A 13284-nucleotide genomic window follows, 5' to 3' on the forward strand; every position below is an offset into this window, starting at 1 on the left:
AAAGAAAGATGATTGTTTTATCAGCTTTACTGAAATTTCTTATTTGCTCCTTACCACCCTATTACCAGAAAGGTCACTGTAAGATTTTGATTTGAGAAATAAAATTATATTTGACTGTATAATGACAATCAGATGAACATTATAGACAAGAAAATGCAAACATACACACACATACACAGGTGCACACACACATATACATACATACACAGAGAAGTATTAAATCGTCTTAACAAACAGCCAAATGGCTACACTCTTAATAGTCAAGAAAATGTTTGAATCAATGCATAGGATTATGATTCCTTCTCACATTAAAGCTTCAAATTTGTAGGTTGTAAAATAATAATTTTGGCAGTGATACCTTCAACATTCCCACATGAAAGGGAATTAGAGATAGCAGTCTAGTTAAGAAGCTATGCTAATGATAGACTTATCTTAGAACTGTATTTGTGTAAAAATCCCACAGTTTAATAAAGATTATACATTACAGATCAGTAATAAAGCAAAGTTTCTAAAGATGCTTTTATCCATACTGTACACATTTTGTGTTTATGTAGTTTTTTTTAATGTATGTGTTACTATGTATGTATGTGTTTATTTATATTGCATATGGTGGTTACTGTCAATGGCACAGAAGCAAGAAATCCCCAAATCCCTTTAAAATGGGACGTGGATATTTCATGAAGGTTAAAAATAACAAACACAATTTCCTTCCCATTATTAGATATAAATGAGTGAAAATAACTTGATATTCATGCATATTGACATAAGCCCTTTTTGCATATGTAAATCATCCTCTGGTATTATGCTGAAAATACCAGAACAGTGAGTTCTCTGCATGAAGTCTTTCAGATTTTCATGTATTTTCATATCTGTCCCCCCTTTCAGAGTGTGGGTTTCTCTATGTATTAGAATTATGCAACTACAAACCGTAAAATTGGGAAAGTGAAAACATTTACAAGTTTGTTATTTGCCTTTGATGTTCTTTATTGTGAAGCATTCTAACAAGCATAAACCCTGAAAAATTGAAAACTTTCAGATTTTAGAGTAAGGAAGTCAGGATGGAAATTATCTCTGAGAACTAAGGGGAATGAGGTGAGATCCTTTCACTCAGTCAATAAATTTATTGAACACATACAGTTCCCAGGACTGTACTAGAATTTGTAATGTCCCTGCCTTCTTTATGCTTCTTTTCTAGAGGAAGGGACATATAGGGGAAAAAAATACATGTAAATAAGTGAATTATATCCTTTGTAAGAAGATGAAATGTGCCACAGAAGAAGAAAGAGTAGAAAAGATAAAGTTGACCAGGAATGTAGATTGAGATAATTTTGTTTCAATAGCTCCAGCAAAAAAACACTAGAAATAAACAAAAATATATCAGTTTTTTAACTGAGCAATCTTAGTTATTTTCTTACTCATAGACAGAGTGGAGTGCCTGAGGATTATGGTGTGTTTTGTGGAATATCCCAAAATACATATCAACTTGATTGTACCTTAAGAATTAGGAACCTATTTAGTAAGAAACATGGCTATGTTTCACCTCTACAATATCCAAATTCCATAATTAGAACTAAGTTAGTAGCTGCTCCTGAGTTTCTCACATTTATGTGAGTCTTCTCCTTTTACTTTTCTTCCATTAATTAGTAATTGACAGCATTAAGACAGCATTTAGCCTAAAGAAACATTTGAGGAAAAGAAACTATCCATTTAGCTCAATCTATTAACTTTTTTTCTTAGTCTCTGGGGTGAAAGCATCCCCATCATTGTATTTTAGCAGGAAAATTATTGGTCCTACTCACCCATCACCAGTATTCTACCAAAACTTTCTTTGAGAAACTACGTTTCCACTACTGATGTCTTCATCCTTAAAATTTCATATTTTAACTCCTCCTGGATTTCTCCATACCTGTAAGAATTAACTGCAATGCCTTTTTATCCTCTACCATATTTTAATCTTCTGCTGTAATAAAAATGAGTGCATACCACCTGTAGTTTCTTAATTTGAAATAAGGTAATCTCCTCTGTTTTTTTTCCTTAATGGACATGTTAGTTCTTCACACATAAAGCATTCCCACTCTTCAGTACATGAGTATTGCCAAAACTTTGCTGGAGAAATTCCCTATTATTAAATATAGCTACAGCACATTCCTTGAAACATTAAGTCCATACCTGTCTTAAAAACCTGATGACAATACAATCTTAAAGAAGTGAAGTTTTTCAAAATATGCAACACTGGTTGAATTTTGATACAAGTTCTATCATTTACATTTCCCCTGAGTGTTTCAGACAATTGTTGGCATAATGTAATAGGCTTGAGATAAAGTTGGAAGAAATATCTTCCAAGGATAAAGATGAGTGTTTATTTTCCTTGAGACATTTTAAAGGATAGTTGAAGTATAGCAGCTAACTACTTTTTATTGTATTTATTCATTTTTAATAGAAATTATGATAAAGTATCAATTGCTGAATTTAATCATTTGGGCTTAAGTAGCTGCTCAAACTCGTCTTTCAAGACAGTCATTTTTGTCATCCAAGAGGCAATAAAATGATAAAAGTGACCTGGCTCCCCCTAAACAGACTAGTTTTATGAGCTGAGGTTCAATAAAGTAAAGTAGCAAAGATGGGGAATAGATGCATCTAATGCTAATTATATCCCTTGGTGATAGTAGTTACATTTGGACTGATACTAGTTTAAAAGTCTCAAGACTAAGGTATTCACTTTTGCCATCTGAAGTTGTGTGAGCATATGTGTTTACTGTGATGGGAATCTAATAATAACTCAAATGGACACTAATGTTTTAATTTTTTTTTCTTTGCAAAGAACTGCTTATTAAGGTGAATGTAAGAGAGTCTGCATTTCACTAGTTATGTACTTAGGGTTATAGAAATAAACGAACTGATTATGCACTTGGCAGCCTTACATCCAGGTAAAAATTTTACACAAAATGAGTTTCTGAAGGAAACCTCACAAAAAAAATATTACCCACTGACGTCAACAGAATGTCCATGGCTTCCCCACACTGAGGCATGTGTGGAAATCCAAAATTTTTAGTTCAAGTTTTAGTTTTGTCTAATTACCCGCTGGACAGCTTTTCAACTGCCAAGGTATTCACATCTACCGTGTTATTCCACTGGCAAAGTGAGCATGCTATTAATGAATATGGGAACACAACTCTTAAATAAAATGTGAAATCAAATATTTCACATATACAATATGATACAGGGTTGACACTGTGATAGAGGTCATGATATGCATACATATCTCCAATGTTCTTCAAGCACAAATGAAGATAGTAAAATACCTTTTACAGCTAGGCTGCCAGTGTTCTTGGCAACACCAAACTGATTTGTAGCTATGCAAGTGTATGATCCGGCATCCGACCTGGTAACATTATGTATCTTGAGGCTGCCATCCTTCAGGATAAACACTCTAAAAAGAAAATGTGTAATTAGCATAAGTAAGGCTCTTTAAAACTGGTAAGTCTTAACGACCTATTTTCATTTTAAAGCATTACTGAAACCATGGATGCATTTATTAATATGAATGTATTCCTTTCCTATTATCCTGCTTTTAATTGTGAGCAATCTGTGAATCCACATATTAGAATAAATGACATTTGTTTTTATTCTGACACAGTACTGATACTTATTTTGCTGTAACTTGAATTATCATTGCTGATTTCAATGCACATTAAAAATCAAATGAGTGCTTGGTGCTACAATGCCCATTTGCTTGATTAATAACAAACACAACTAGTTACTATGCATTTTGAAAAATCAACTCTGGTGAAAACCGAACTTGGCGTTAGAGAAACGCAAGCCAATTTTCACATTGTTTACTCTGTGGCTTTATAGACCAGTTTTTACTTAGGACTTTCAGCTACCAAACAACAGGGTTTTCAACCATGACAATATTTGCTTGTGCTAGTGAGTTGAAGGAACCATCCATGGGGTTCCATAGCCAGAGGGCTCAGGCCATCTTGTTATATGGCCTGTCCCATTAAAAAGAGGAAGAGAGAAGTAAAAAGAATGAAGGCTTCAAGAATCAGATTGAATTAAATATTCCTAAAATACATGTATTCATATAGTACGCAATGGAGAGAGAGCTATTTAAGAAGTTCCAATCTTTCAAAAAATGATTCGTATGAAATTTTCTCTGAAACTCAGAAATAGTCAAAAGCAAATGTCAGAACACTGTCGTAATCAAGGGAACCCCTAAGATTGGTTTCTTGGCAAAATCATCATCAAATGTTTTAGTAAGGAGACAAAAAATGAAAAACAAAACAAAACCATGTGCCCGATTTTATGTCTTATAAATTTAATTAACGACCTTTTAAAAACACAGCTCTAAAAACACTAGTGGGTAGTCAGAGTTGCAGAAAAATAAGGAGTGAAAACTCATTTGTAATGATAATGGCTTTAAAGGAATGAAAGGAAAGAGAGTTGGCATGCATGTCACATCCATTAACAGTAACAAAACAGTATTTCTCTCATTGCAAACATATCATTGTTTCTAATATGTGTATTACAAGAAATGTAGCTAATATAATTAATAACCCAATTTGAAACACAGAGAACATCAGCCAACTACAGTTTGTATGAAACCAGCTTATGATGTTGGGTTTATTATCAGTGACAAGTTCCATATTCTGTTGTCAAGTGAGTGGAAGGGGCCACATCTGGGTTTAGAATGTTCTATGGCACATAATCATATTTCTTTTAAGTCATTTTCTTGGAGTATTCCCCAACAGTGAACGTTTGACATTTAATTTCTGAAACGTCTAGATTTCTTGATCCCAGTTTATACTAACAATCGAATCATACCGCTATTGACACAGTAACAAAGCTATTCCAGTATGCAGCAAACTTATGGCCAGAAACAATTCTTCACCTGATTCAATTAGAAGAGGTCGATGTGAGAGACATTTGGGTACATCACTTACCTCTAGAATTTAGGAATAACTAAGAATTTTAAGCAACACAGAAACATTAAATTTTGGCAAAAAAACATTTTAAATGTTAAAGAAATATGTATCTGCTGATAGCTAAAGACCATCAGACAAACTTCCCAGCTAGTAATGCCAATGTTTATATGTCATAATTTTTCACTTAGCTTTCCGAAAAGGACAATTCATACAAACTGTGGTTTAATATTACCCTAAGTCCACCACCCTTTTCAGGCTCATTGTGTATGTTCAGTAATGTTTGTTGAATTGAACTGAAATTGTCATCATTGAAACTGATTATTTCTTTTGAAATCTTAGTCAATCAATTGACATTTCTCAAGCTTCAGATAATAAGAAGACAGACTAAGACTAGGAAAAGTTAAAATCTGCTCAAGATTAAGCAGCTAATAAGCATCAAAGAATGAATTGAAAATTATAACTGAGTATCTCTAGTGCTCGTGCTCTTTCCAGAACCATCACTTTGTGTCACTTGTAGTAAATAATTCTGCATGTTGACTATGATGTTCAAGAAATATCTGCTGAGTCATCATTAGAGGCCCTTAAGATGGTCTTAGGTGTTTGCTCCTCAAAATGTGGTCTCATCCCAGACCTACTGAATCAAACTTTGCATTTTAACATGATTTTCAGTAATTAGTATGCACAATAAAGTTTGAGAACATTGCTCAGTTCATTATAAATCAAACTTTAGTCTGTAGAGATTATCTTTATGTCTAAGCAAGAATCCATTTTGTTTTCATAGATAAATATGCAAAAATGTGCAAAAGAATAAAAAATCTTAGATTTAAATGTTTTATGAATATAACCAAACTAGTAACCAAACCAATGTATCATTTATTAAAACTAGATGATTAAAAAAGTAATTATCCCTAGTGCCCTAGGATATAGAAAGCTAGACAGTTAACTATAATTAGAGTTTTTATCACATAGTAAATGGTATGAATATTTCAACTTACTATTTTTTCATTAATAAGAGATGTTAAAATATAGTAAGAAAACTTAATCTTTAACAGTGTAGATGGTCTCAAACTATCTAATCATAACCCTAAATTTATGCAGAATAATTAAACAAAAACTATTAAAGAAAAGTGAGAATTTCCAGTTCTCTCACATATCAAAACATGGCTTAGTAGAAATTATTTAAAAAAAAAAGAAATAACACCCAATTAACATCCAACTGTATTAAGAAAACTGAGCAATTGACAGTTTCAGATAGGGAAGGATGCACGTGTAAAAATGTACTGGAACATTTTAATTGATAGTTTTGGTAACATTCATAGAGAAAGATAAAGACTGACTTTTTCTATCCTTCTTTTGAAATATTCTAAAAGATATTTAAAATAGCACCTGGAGGGTTCGAAAGGATATATTAATAAAGTACATTAAAATATTGTCTTGGGCTTCCCTGGTGGCGCAGTGGTTGAGAGTCCGCCTGCTGATGCAGGGGACACGGGTTCATGCCCCGGTCCGGGAAGATCCCACATGCCGCGGAGTGGCTGGGCCCGTGAGCCATGGCCGCTGAGCCTGCGTGTCTGAAGCCTGCGCTCCGCAATGGGAGAGGCCACAGCAGTGAGAGGCCCGTGTACCACAAAAAAAAAAAAAAAAAAAAAAAAAAAAAAAAAAAAATTGTCTTTATTCATACAAGACTCTCTGGTATTTAAAAACAAATCACAACCACAAGTATAGATATGCTTGGCTAACTGAAAAACTGAGAAAACACTCTGGTGATAAAAATGGAAATTTGCATAAATAATTAGCAAACAGAATATAAGTTACAGAGAAGAAAGCAAAAGACAGTGAAGTGATTGATTACATATAATACAGATATTTATTTAAATTAGCACTTAATGCTGAGATTACACTGCTAATAGACAATAGATCATAAAAGCATATAGGAAAATATCTGGTACTATGGAATATGGTAAGGCTTCTAAAAATTTAATAGCAATTTTAATGCCTGATTGGAAATAGAACAATGCTAAACTTTTTTTCCTTCTAAATTTATTCAGCAAATATTTATTAAATACCTATTGTGTTCCAGGCACTATGTTAGATATTATAATAGGTATGTAAGAAATAGAGAATGTTAGTATCAAGGATATTCTTTTTCACACTAAACTCATTGGTCAAAACACAAGCAGGTTGTGAACTGTTATTGTAAGCTGACTCTGCACAAGTCCTCTACTAAGTGTATAATAAATGTCAATTCATTGACTTATTAAGTAAACCTCTGGGCTTACTATTGTTATCATTCCCATTTTACAAGTCAGGAAAGTGAGGCATGGAAAGAAGTGGGTACCTTAAGGTACACACTCGGTAGTGTAGCAACAAGATTCCAACCATGCCTTTCTCTTTACACCAGGAAGCACTTATTTTAAGAAGGGCTCTTTCACTTCAAGTTTACAAAGTATAATTTACTAATAATATAGTTACTTAGAGCACAAATTTGAGCACATATAAACATATATATAAAATTGTATTTGCATAGAATGATCTTTAATATGGAGGTTTATAATCTGACCTTCAGGGAATCCAATAACTCCCCAAAATGTGATGGAACATTTGTGTGTGTGCATATATGCACATTCCTCAGAGTTCTAAGCGTTTGTGAAATCTTAAAGGCGAGTTTGATCTACCCTACTATAGGAGAGTTTTAACCATAAACATGAGGTAATAATGATGGCAATATTAATACTAAGGATTATTTTTCTTCTTCTGTTACACTGTCCTATGCAATAATGTAGTACAGTTATTAGCAAACGTGGAGTTTGGGGTCAATTGCTTGTGACTGAATCTGAGCCTTAATATTTAATATCTGTATTACTGGGTCCAAGTTACTCAACTGTGCAAGAGTCTTCAGCTTTCTCATCTGTAACATGGGGATATTAATATTACCTGTGTCACTGAGTCATGAGGAGTAAATGATATAAACTGTTTAAAATGCTCAGCCCTGTCTATGCCCTACTCCTGGTTAGCCATCAATAAGTAGGTTTTTAATGAAACATTTTCTCATCCTGCCAAAAAATGTAAGCACTTCTGTAACTCCATGAGCAGTCACAACAAGGAAAGAAGGAAGTGTTTTGTCACAATTCAGTTTGAACAAAGGGACCTGAGAGGTATATGCCAGGCTTTTTGAAAGGAGCCTAATGCCAGAAGATTTTTCCCAGTGTTTTGTTTCACTGCCTAAGACCCTTCGTTGAATTCATGCCACTTCGTGTCTGTACTTGTGGAGTCAATCTTTCCGATCCGCGTTGCTCTCATTTTTATTTTAGAAATGGAAATAGGTTGTCATAAGAATTGAATTAATTAAATGCTAGCTATTAATCTTATTTGTATTCTTTGCTGATACTAGTTTTTGGTCTTTGCTCTTCTGCGTGACTCGGACCAGCATTTTCAATTCTCGCTGTGATTCTTACTCCTGCCTGATGTCTTAAAAAACACTTTGATCTGACTGGACTCAGCAGTATGTTTTGTGGCTTTAACTACAATATGGTTATCAGTCCTTGGTGTCACCAAGTTCTAATACTTGACTTACGGTGTATGTATGTTTGCTCTTTAACTCTTCCTCTATAATCATTTCACAGTTCAGTGATAACAATGTTCCTCTCTGGTGTCTATTCTCAAATATCCACTTAATTAGAATATTTCACCTGTTCACACAATCAAATAGAAAAATTTCCCCCAAATTACCAAAGCTTAGTATTCTATTCAGATGATTAATCACAAACTAAGGGATTGCGTTTAAAATGTTACACAGTAATTAGAATTTAAAGACATTTACATGTATAGATATATTATGACCATTCAACAATAGAAAAACTAATAGTTAGCATTTGTAATTTATCATGCTATTCTTCTAATTGCATTTGGGCATTAAAAAGGTAGAAATTCAGAACTACAAGCTGTGTCTGACAGTCAAGTGACATTGGGAGATTTTATAGTCACATTAGAAAACAGAAAATGTAGAAAACTGAGCCACCAACATATGTAAACATTTCAAGGTTAACTGATAAGTTGAAGGCAGACTATGTGGTGTGATTGAACATCCAACGTTTCAATCTTCCCACTGTCAGGGAACGTTAGTAGCATAAAGCGAAAACAAAAGTAATGGATGCCTTAACTAGTTACCTTCTACTTTCATACCCTTTGCCTTCTACTTGATGAGCTATTGTGAATAAAACATCAGGAAGATAGACTACGACATCGAGTGAACTCATAGGAGTCTTTTACCTGGAACATGTGTGTCAAATTTTGTGTCATTCTAAGGAATTAGTCTAATGTCAAATATTTTTACCCTTGCTTTCCTAAGTTGTACATGATACCAATTCATTACAAGCTTCATAAATACAATAGGTATTAGCATTCACATCTAGTTTATCACTACAACTAATCTAATGTATGTCCAAATTTTGATTTACCTACATATATATAGAAAAAACAGATCTATATTATGTGGACCCCATATGAATAGCAAATGAGGAAGGCTCTGATTTTTTTTTGTTTAGTTATTGACCATAGCCTATCACAAAATTTGAGGACATAGTAGATTAGCAATAGCTAAATTTCTTAAACTCAGAGAAATTAGGACATTGGACAACTACAATTTCATATTGCTGAAACTAGAGCAATATTTCTATTTTTATAGTTAGATTATTAACTGGAGTATTGCTTCCACTTCTGTCTAAAGATAATACTGTAGACCATGAAATTTTAATTGACAGTTTAATTTTACTGATATCTAGAAAATGTAAAATAGATTGGATTAAAATGAGTTAGATAAGAAGGAGGAAAGTATGTATAAATTTTGGCTCTGCACAATTTAGGTTTTAGGTAAAATGTCCCACTGGAATTCATTTTTTATTTTATTATTTTTTAAAAAATTTTAACATCTTTATTGGAGTATAATTGCCTTACAATGGTGTGTTAGTTTCTGCTTTATAACAAAGTGAATCAGTTATACATATACGTATGTTCCCATATCTCTTCCCTCTTGCATCTCCCTCCCTCCTACTTTCCCTATCCCCCCTCTCTAGGTGGTCACAAAGCACCAAGCTGATCTCCCTGTGCTATGTGGCTATTTCCCACCACCTACCTATTTTACGTTTGGTAGTGTATATATGTCCATGCCACTCTCTCACTTTATCCCAGCTTACCCTTCCCCCTCCCCATATCCTCAAGTCCATTCTCTAGTAGGTCTGAGTCTTTATTCCCGTCTTGCCCCTAGGTTCTTCATGACCGTTTTTTTTCCCTTAGATTCCATATGTATGTGTTAGTATACAGTATTTGTTTTTCTCTTTCTGACTTACTTCACTCTGTATGACAGACTCTAGGTCCATCCACCTCACTACAAATAACTCAATTTCATTTCTTTTTATGGCTGAGTAATATTCCATTGTATATATGTGCCACATCTTCTTTATCCATTCATCTTTTGATGGACACTTAGGTTGCTTCCATGTGCTGGCTATTGTAAATAGAGCTGCAATGAACATTTTGGTACATGACTCTTTTTGAATTACGGTTTTCTCAGGGTATATGCCCAGTAGTGGGATTGCTGGGTTGTATGGTAGTTCTATTTTTAGTTTTTTAAGGAACCTCCATACTGTTCTCCATAGTGGTTGTATCAATTTACATTCCTGGAATCCATTTTAGATCAAATATTGACATTACATTTTAATAATTTTAGCACCTGATTAGCATAGTTAAGGTGTAATATCTATGCTTATCTCACTGTCATTTAATAAGCTATCTTTTAAAAATTCCTTATTTTAACAAGCTACAAAAAGTGATCTGCAAACAAGTAGATACATAAGCTTCCTCATTTAAATCAAAGTAAAGGTTCCTATTCTGTCTTTTTATGTCAATAATTTTAAGCAGCTCTAATGGCAGTTATATACAGAAAATATCTCACACCTCTGTACAGGGAAAATTTAAAGGTTTAATCACTGGATTATTAAAATGTATTTTATTATTCCTTATAAGATCATCAGCATAGTAAAAAACTCAACAGATAACCCAAAAAAAGAGATAACAAAAAAGATAAAAACATAGAGACAGAATAAAAATGAAGTGCTATCTCAAGACAGAGATGACTGAATGGGCACAGAAAATAAAATCTAGTCTCTCTACTAAATGGTGTAGATCATCTTCTGCAAAGAACAATACACTTTTTATCTTTAATCAGTTCTAAACAAGGGGAAACACATAACAGAAAATTCAACAAAATTTATGGAAGGAATTCTTAAATATGTTCTCCCTTTTATTTTGTCTGCCTGTTAGGAAAGAGCACAAATATTCGTTTCAGTAAAGAGTTGTGTAACTCCCAAAGAGAAAACAAATGTTCATAATTTGCAAATATTTGTTAGAGTACATCCTTCAGAGACTTGCCAGATGAAAGCCTAGAGTCTCTTCCCCAAGTATCTAGCAGAAGATTTGCACTCCAATCCACTTGTCTGAATTCCATCCATCCTCCCAAGCCTACTTTGATTTTCACCATTTCAGACACACCTTATATGTCTCCTCAGCTTCTCTTAGTTCCATTGGCTGCCAAAGGTCCAGATAATACAACCCCACTGGCAAAGGGGCAACCAGCAGATAAATCCTATTTCTTTCCTTCCAAAGTCTTTTTATTCCCAAGTAGTTTCTGTCTGGAGACAGTCTATATGACTAACTGATGCCAGCCTACCTGTTGTGTGTCCCTTGGCTTAAAGTGAGTCAGTGGCCAGTGTAATAAGATATGATCCTACATTGCTGCCTGTATTTACCTGCTTCACTCTTAGTTTTGTGTCCTAGGGAAACTGGAGTAAGATATGTAGCTTTCTCTATCACACCTGTCCTCTCAAACACTACAGTTCACAGTACTCTCTCTGTCTCCCCAAATATTAAAAATTAGCAGTTTTGTCCCACATCAATAAACTTATATGGGGAATTCCTTGGTGATCCAGTGGTTAGGATTCTGCACTTCCACTGAAGGGGGCCATAGGTTCGATCCCTGGTCAGGGAAATAAGATATTTTATTTTAAAAAAATAAAAAATAAATTAACTCATATCAGGGAGGTTTAATCACTTACTTAGCTACAGCAATGATGCAGGTCTTCTGATCCTGATTTCTACTGAATCATTATCTGAATCATTATGTTTCCTTGTATTTTGAATTTTCCTTTATTTTAAGATTTTTTTTTTACAGCAGTTTTAGGTTCACAGAAAAATTGAGAGAAAGGTAGATTTCCTATGTACCCGCACATATGCATAGCCTCCCTTGTTGTCAACATTCCCCACCTGAATGGTACATTTGTTACAACTGATGAACATACACTGATGAGTCATAGTCAAAGACCATAGTTTACTTTAGAGTTCACCCTTGGTGTTGTGCATTCTTTGGGTTTGGGAACATATATAATAACATGTATCTATTATTATTATTATTTTTTTTTTTTTTTCTTTTTGCGGTATGCGGGCCTCTCACTGTCGTGGCCTCTCCCGTTGCGGAGCACAGGCTCCGGACGCGCAGGCCCAGTGGCCATGGCTCACGGGCCCAGCCGCTCCGCGGCATATGGGATCCTCCCAGACCGGGGCACGAACCCGTATCCCCTGCATCCGCAGGCGGACTCTCAACCACTGCGCCACCAGGGAGGCCCATGTATCTATTATTATAATATCATACAGAATATTTCCACTGAACTAAAAATTCTCTATGTTCCACCTGTTCATTTTTATCTCCTCCAGCCCTTGGCAACTACTGATCTTTTTATTGTCTCCAAAGTTTTGCCTTTTCCAGAATGTCATATAGTTGCAATCACACAGTATGTAACCTTTCAGATTGGCTTCTTTTAATTAGTAATATGTATTTAAGATTCTTCCATGTCTTTTCATGGTCTGTTAGCTCATTTCTTTTTAGCACTGAATAATATTCCATTGCCTGGATATACCAGTTTATTTATCCATTTGCCTACTGAGGAATCACTTGGTTGCTTCCAATTTGGGGCAATTATGAATAAAGGTGCTATAAACTATACAGTGTGCAGGTTTTTGTGTGGACATAAGTTTTCAAGTCCTTTGGGTGAACATTAAAGAGTACAATATCTGTATTGTATGATAAGAGTATGTTTAGTTTTGTAAGAAACTGCCAAACTGTCTTCCAAAGTGGCTGTACCATTTTGCATTCCCATCAGCAATGAATGAAAGTTCTCGTTGCTCCATATCCTTGCCAGCATTTGGTGTTAGTCTTCCAGATTTTGGCCATTCTAATAGGTGTGTAGTGGTATCTCATTTTAATTTACATTTTCCTGATGACATATGCTGTGGAATATCTTTTCAAATG

The 13284-nt window shown here is 34.3% G+C and overlaps 1 protein-coding gene across 1 annotated transcript in view; it reads right to left on the bottom strand.

The window, feature by feature from the left end:
- CNTN6 (contactin 6) overlaps positions 1 to 13284 on the bottom strand; it is a gene marked incomplete at both ends in the record, with an annotated part of 245183 nt that overhangs the window by 41650 nt on the left and 190249 nt on the right. Inside the window, 1 exon segment of the mRNA XM_081246253.1 lies at positions 3303 to 3430. Within this exon segment, the coding sequence (XP_081102379.1) occupies positions 3303 to 3430 (128 nt within the window).

The sequence above is a fragment of the Mesoplodon bidens genome, assembly GCF_964165515.1.
Source record: "Mesoplodon bidens genome assembly, chromosome: 10".
NCBI classification, from domain to species: Eukaryota; Metazoa; Chordata; class Mammalia; order Artiodactyla; family Ziphiidae; genus Mesoplodon; species Mesoplodon bidens.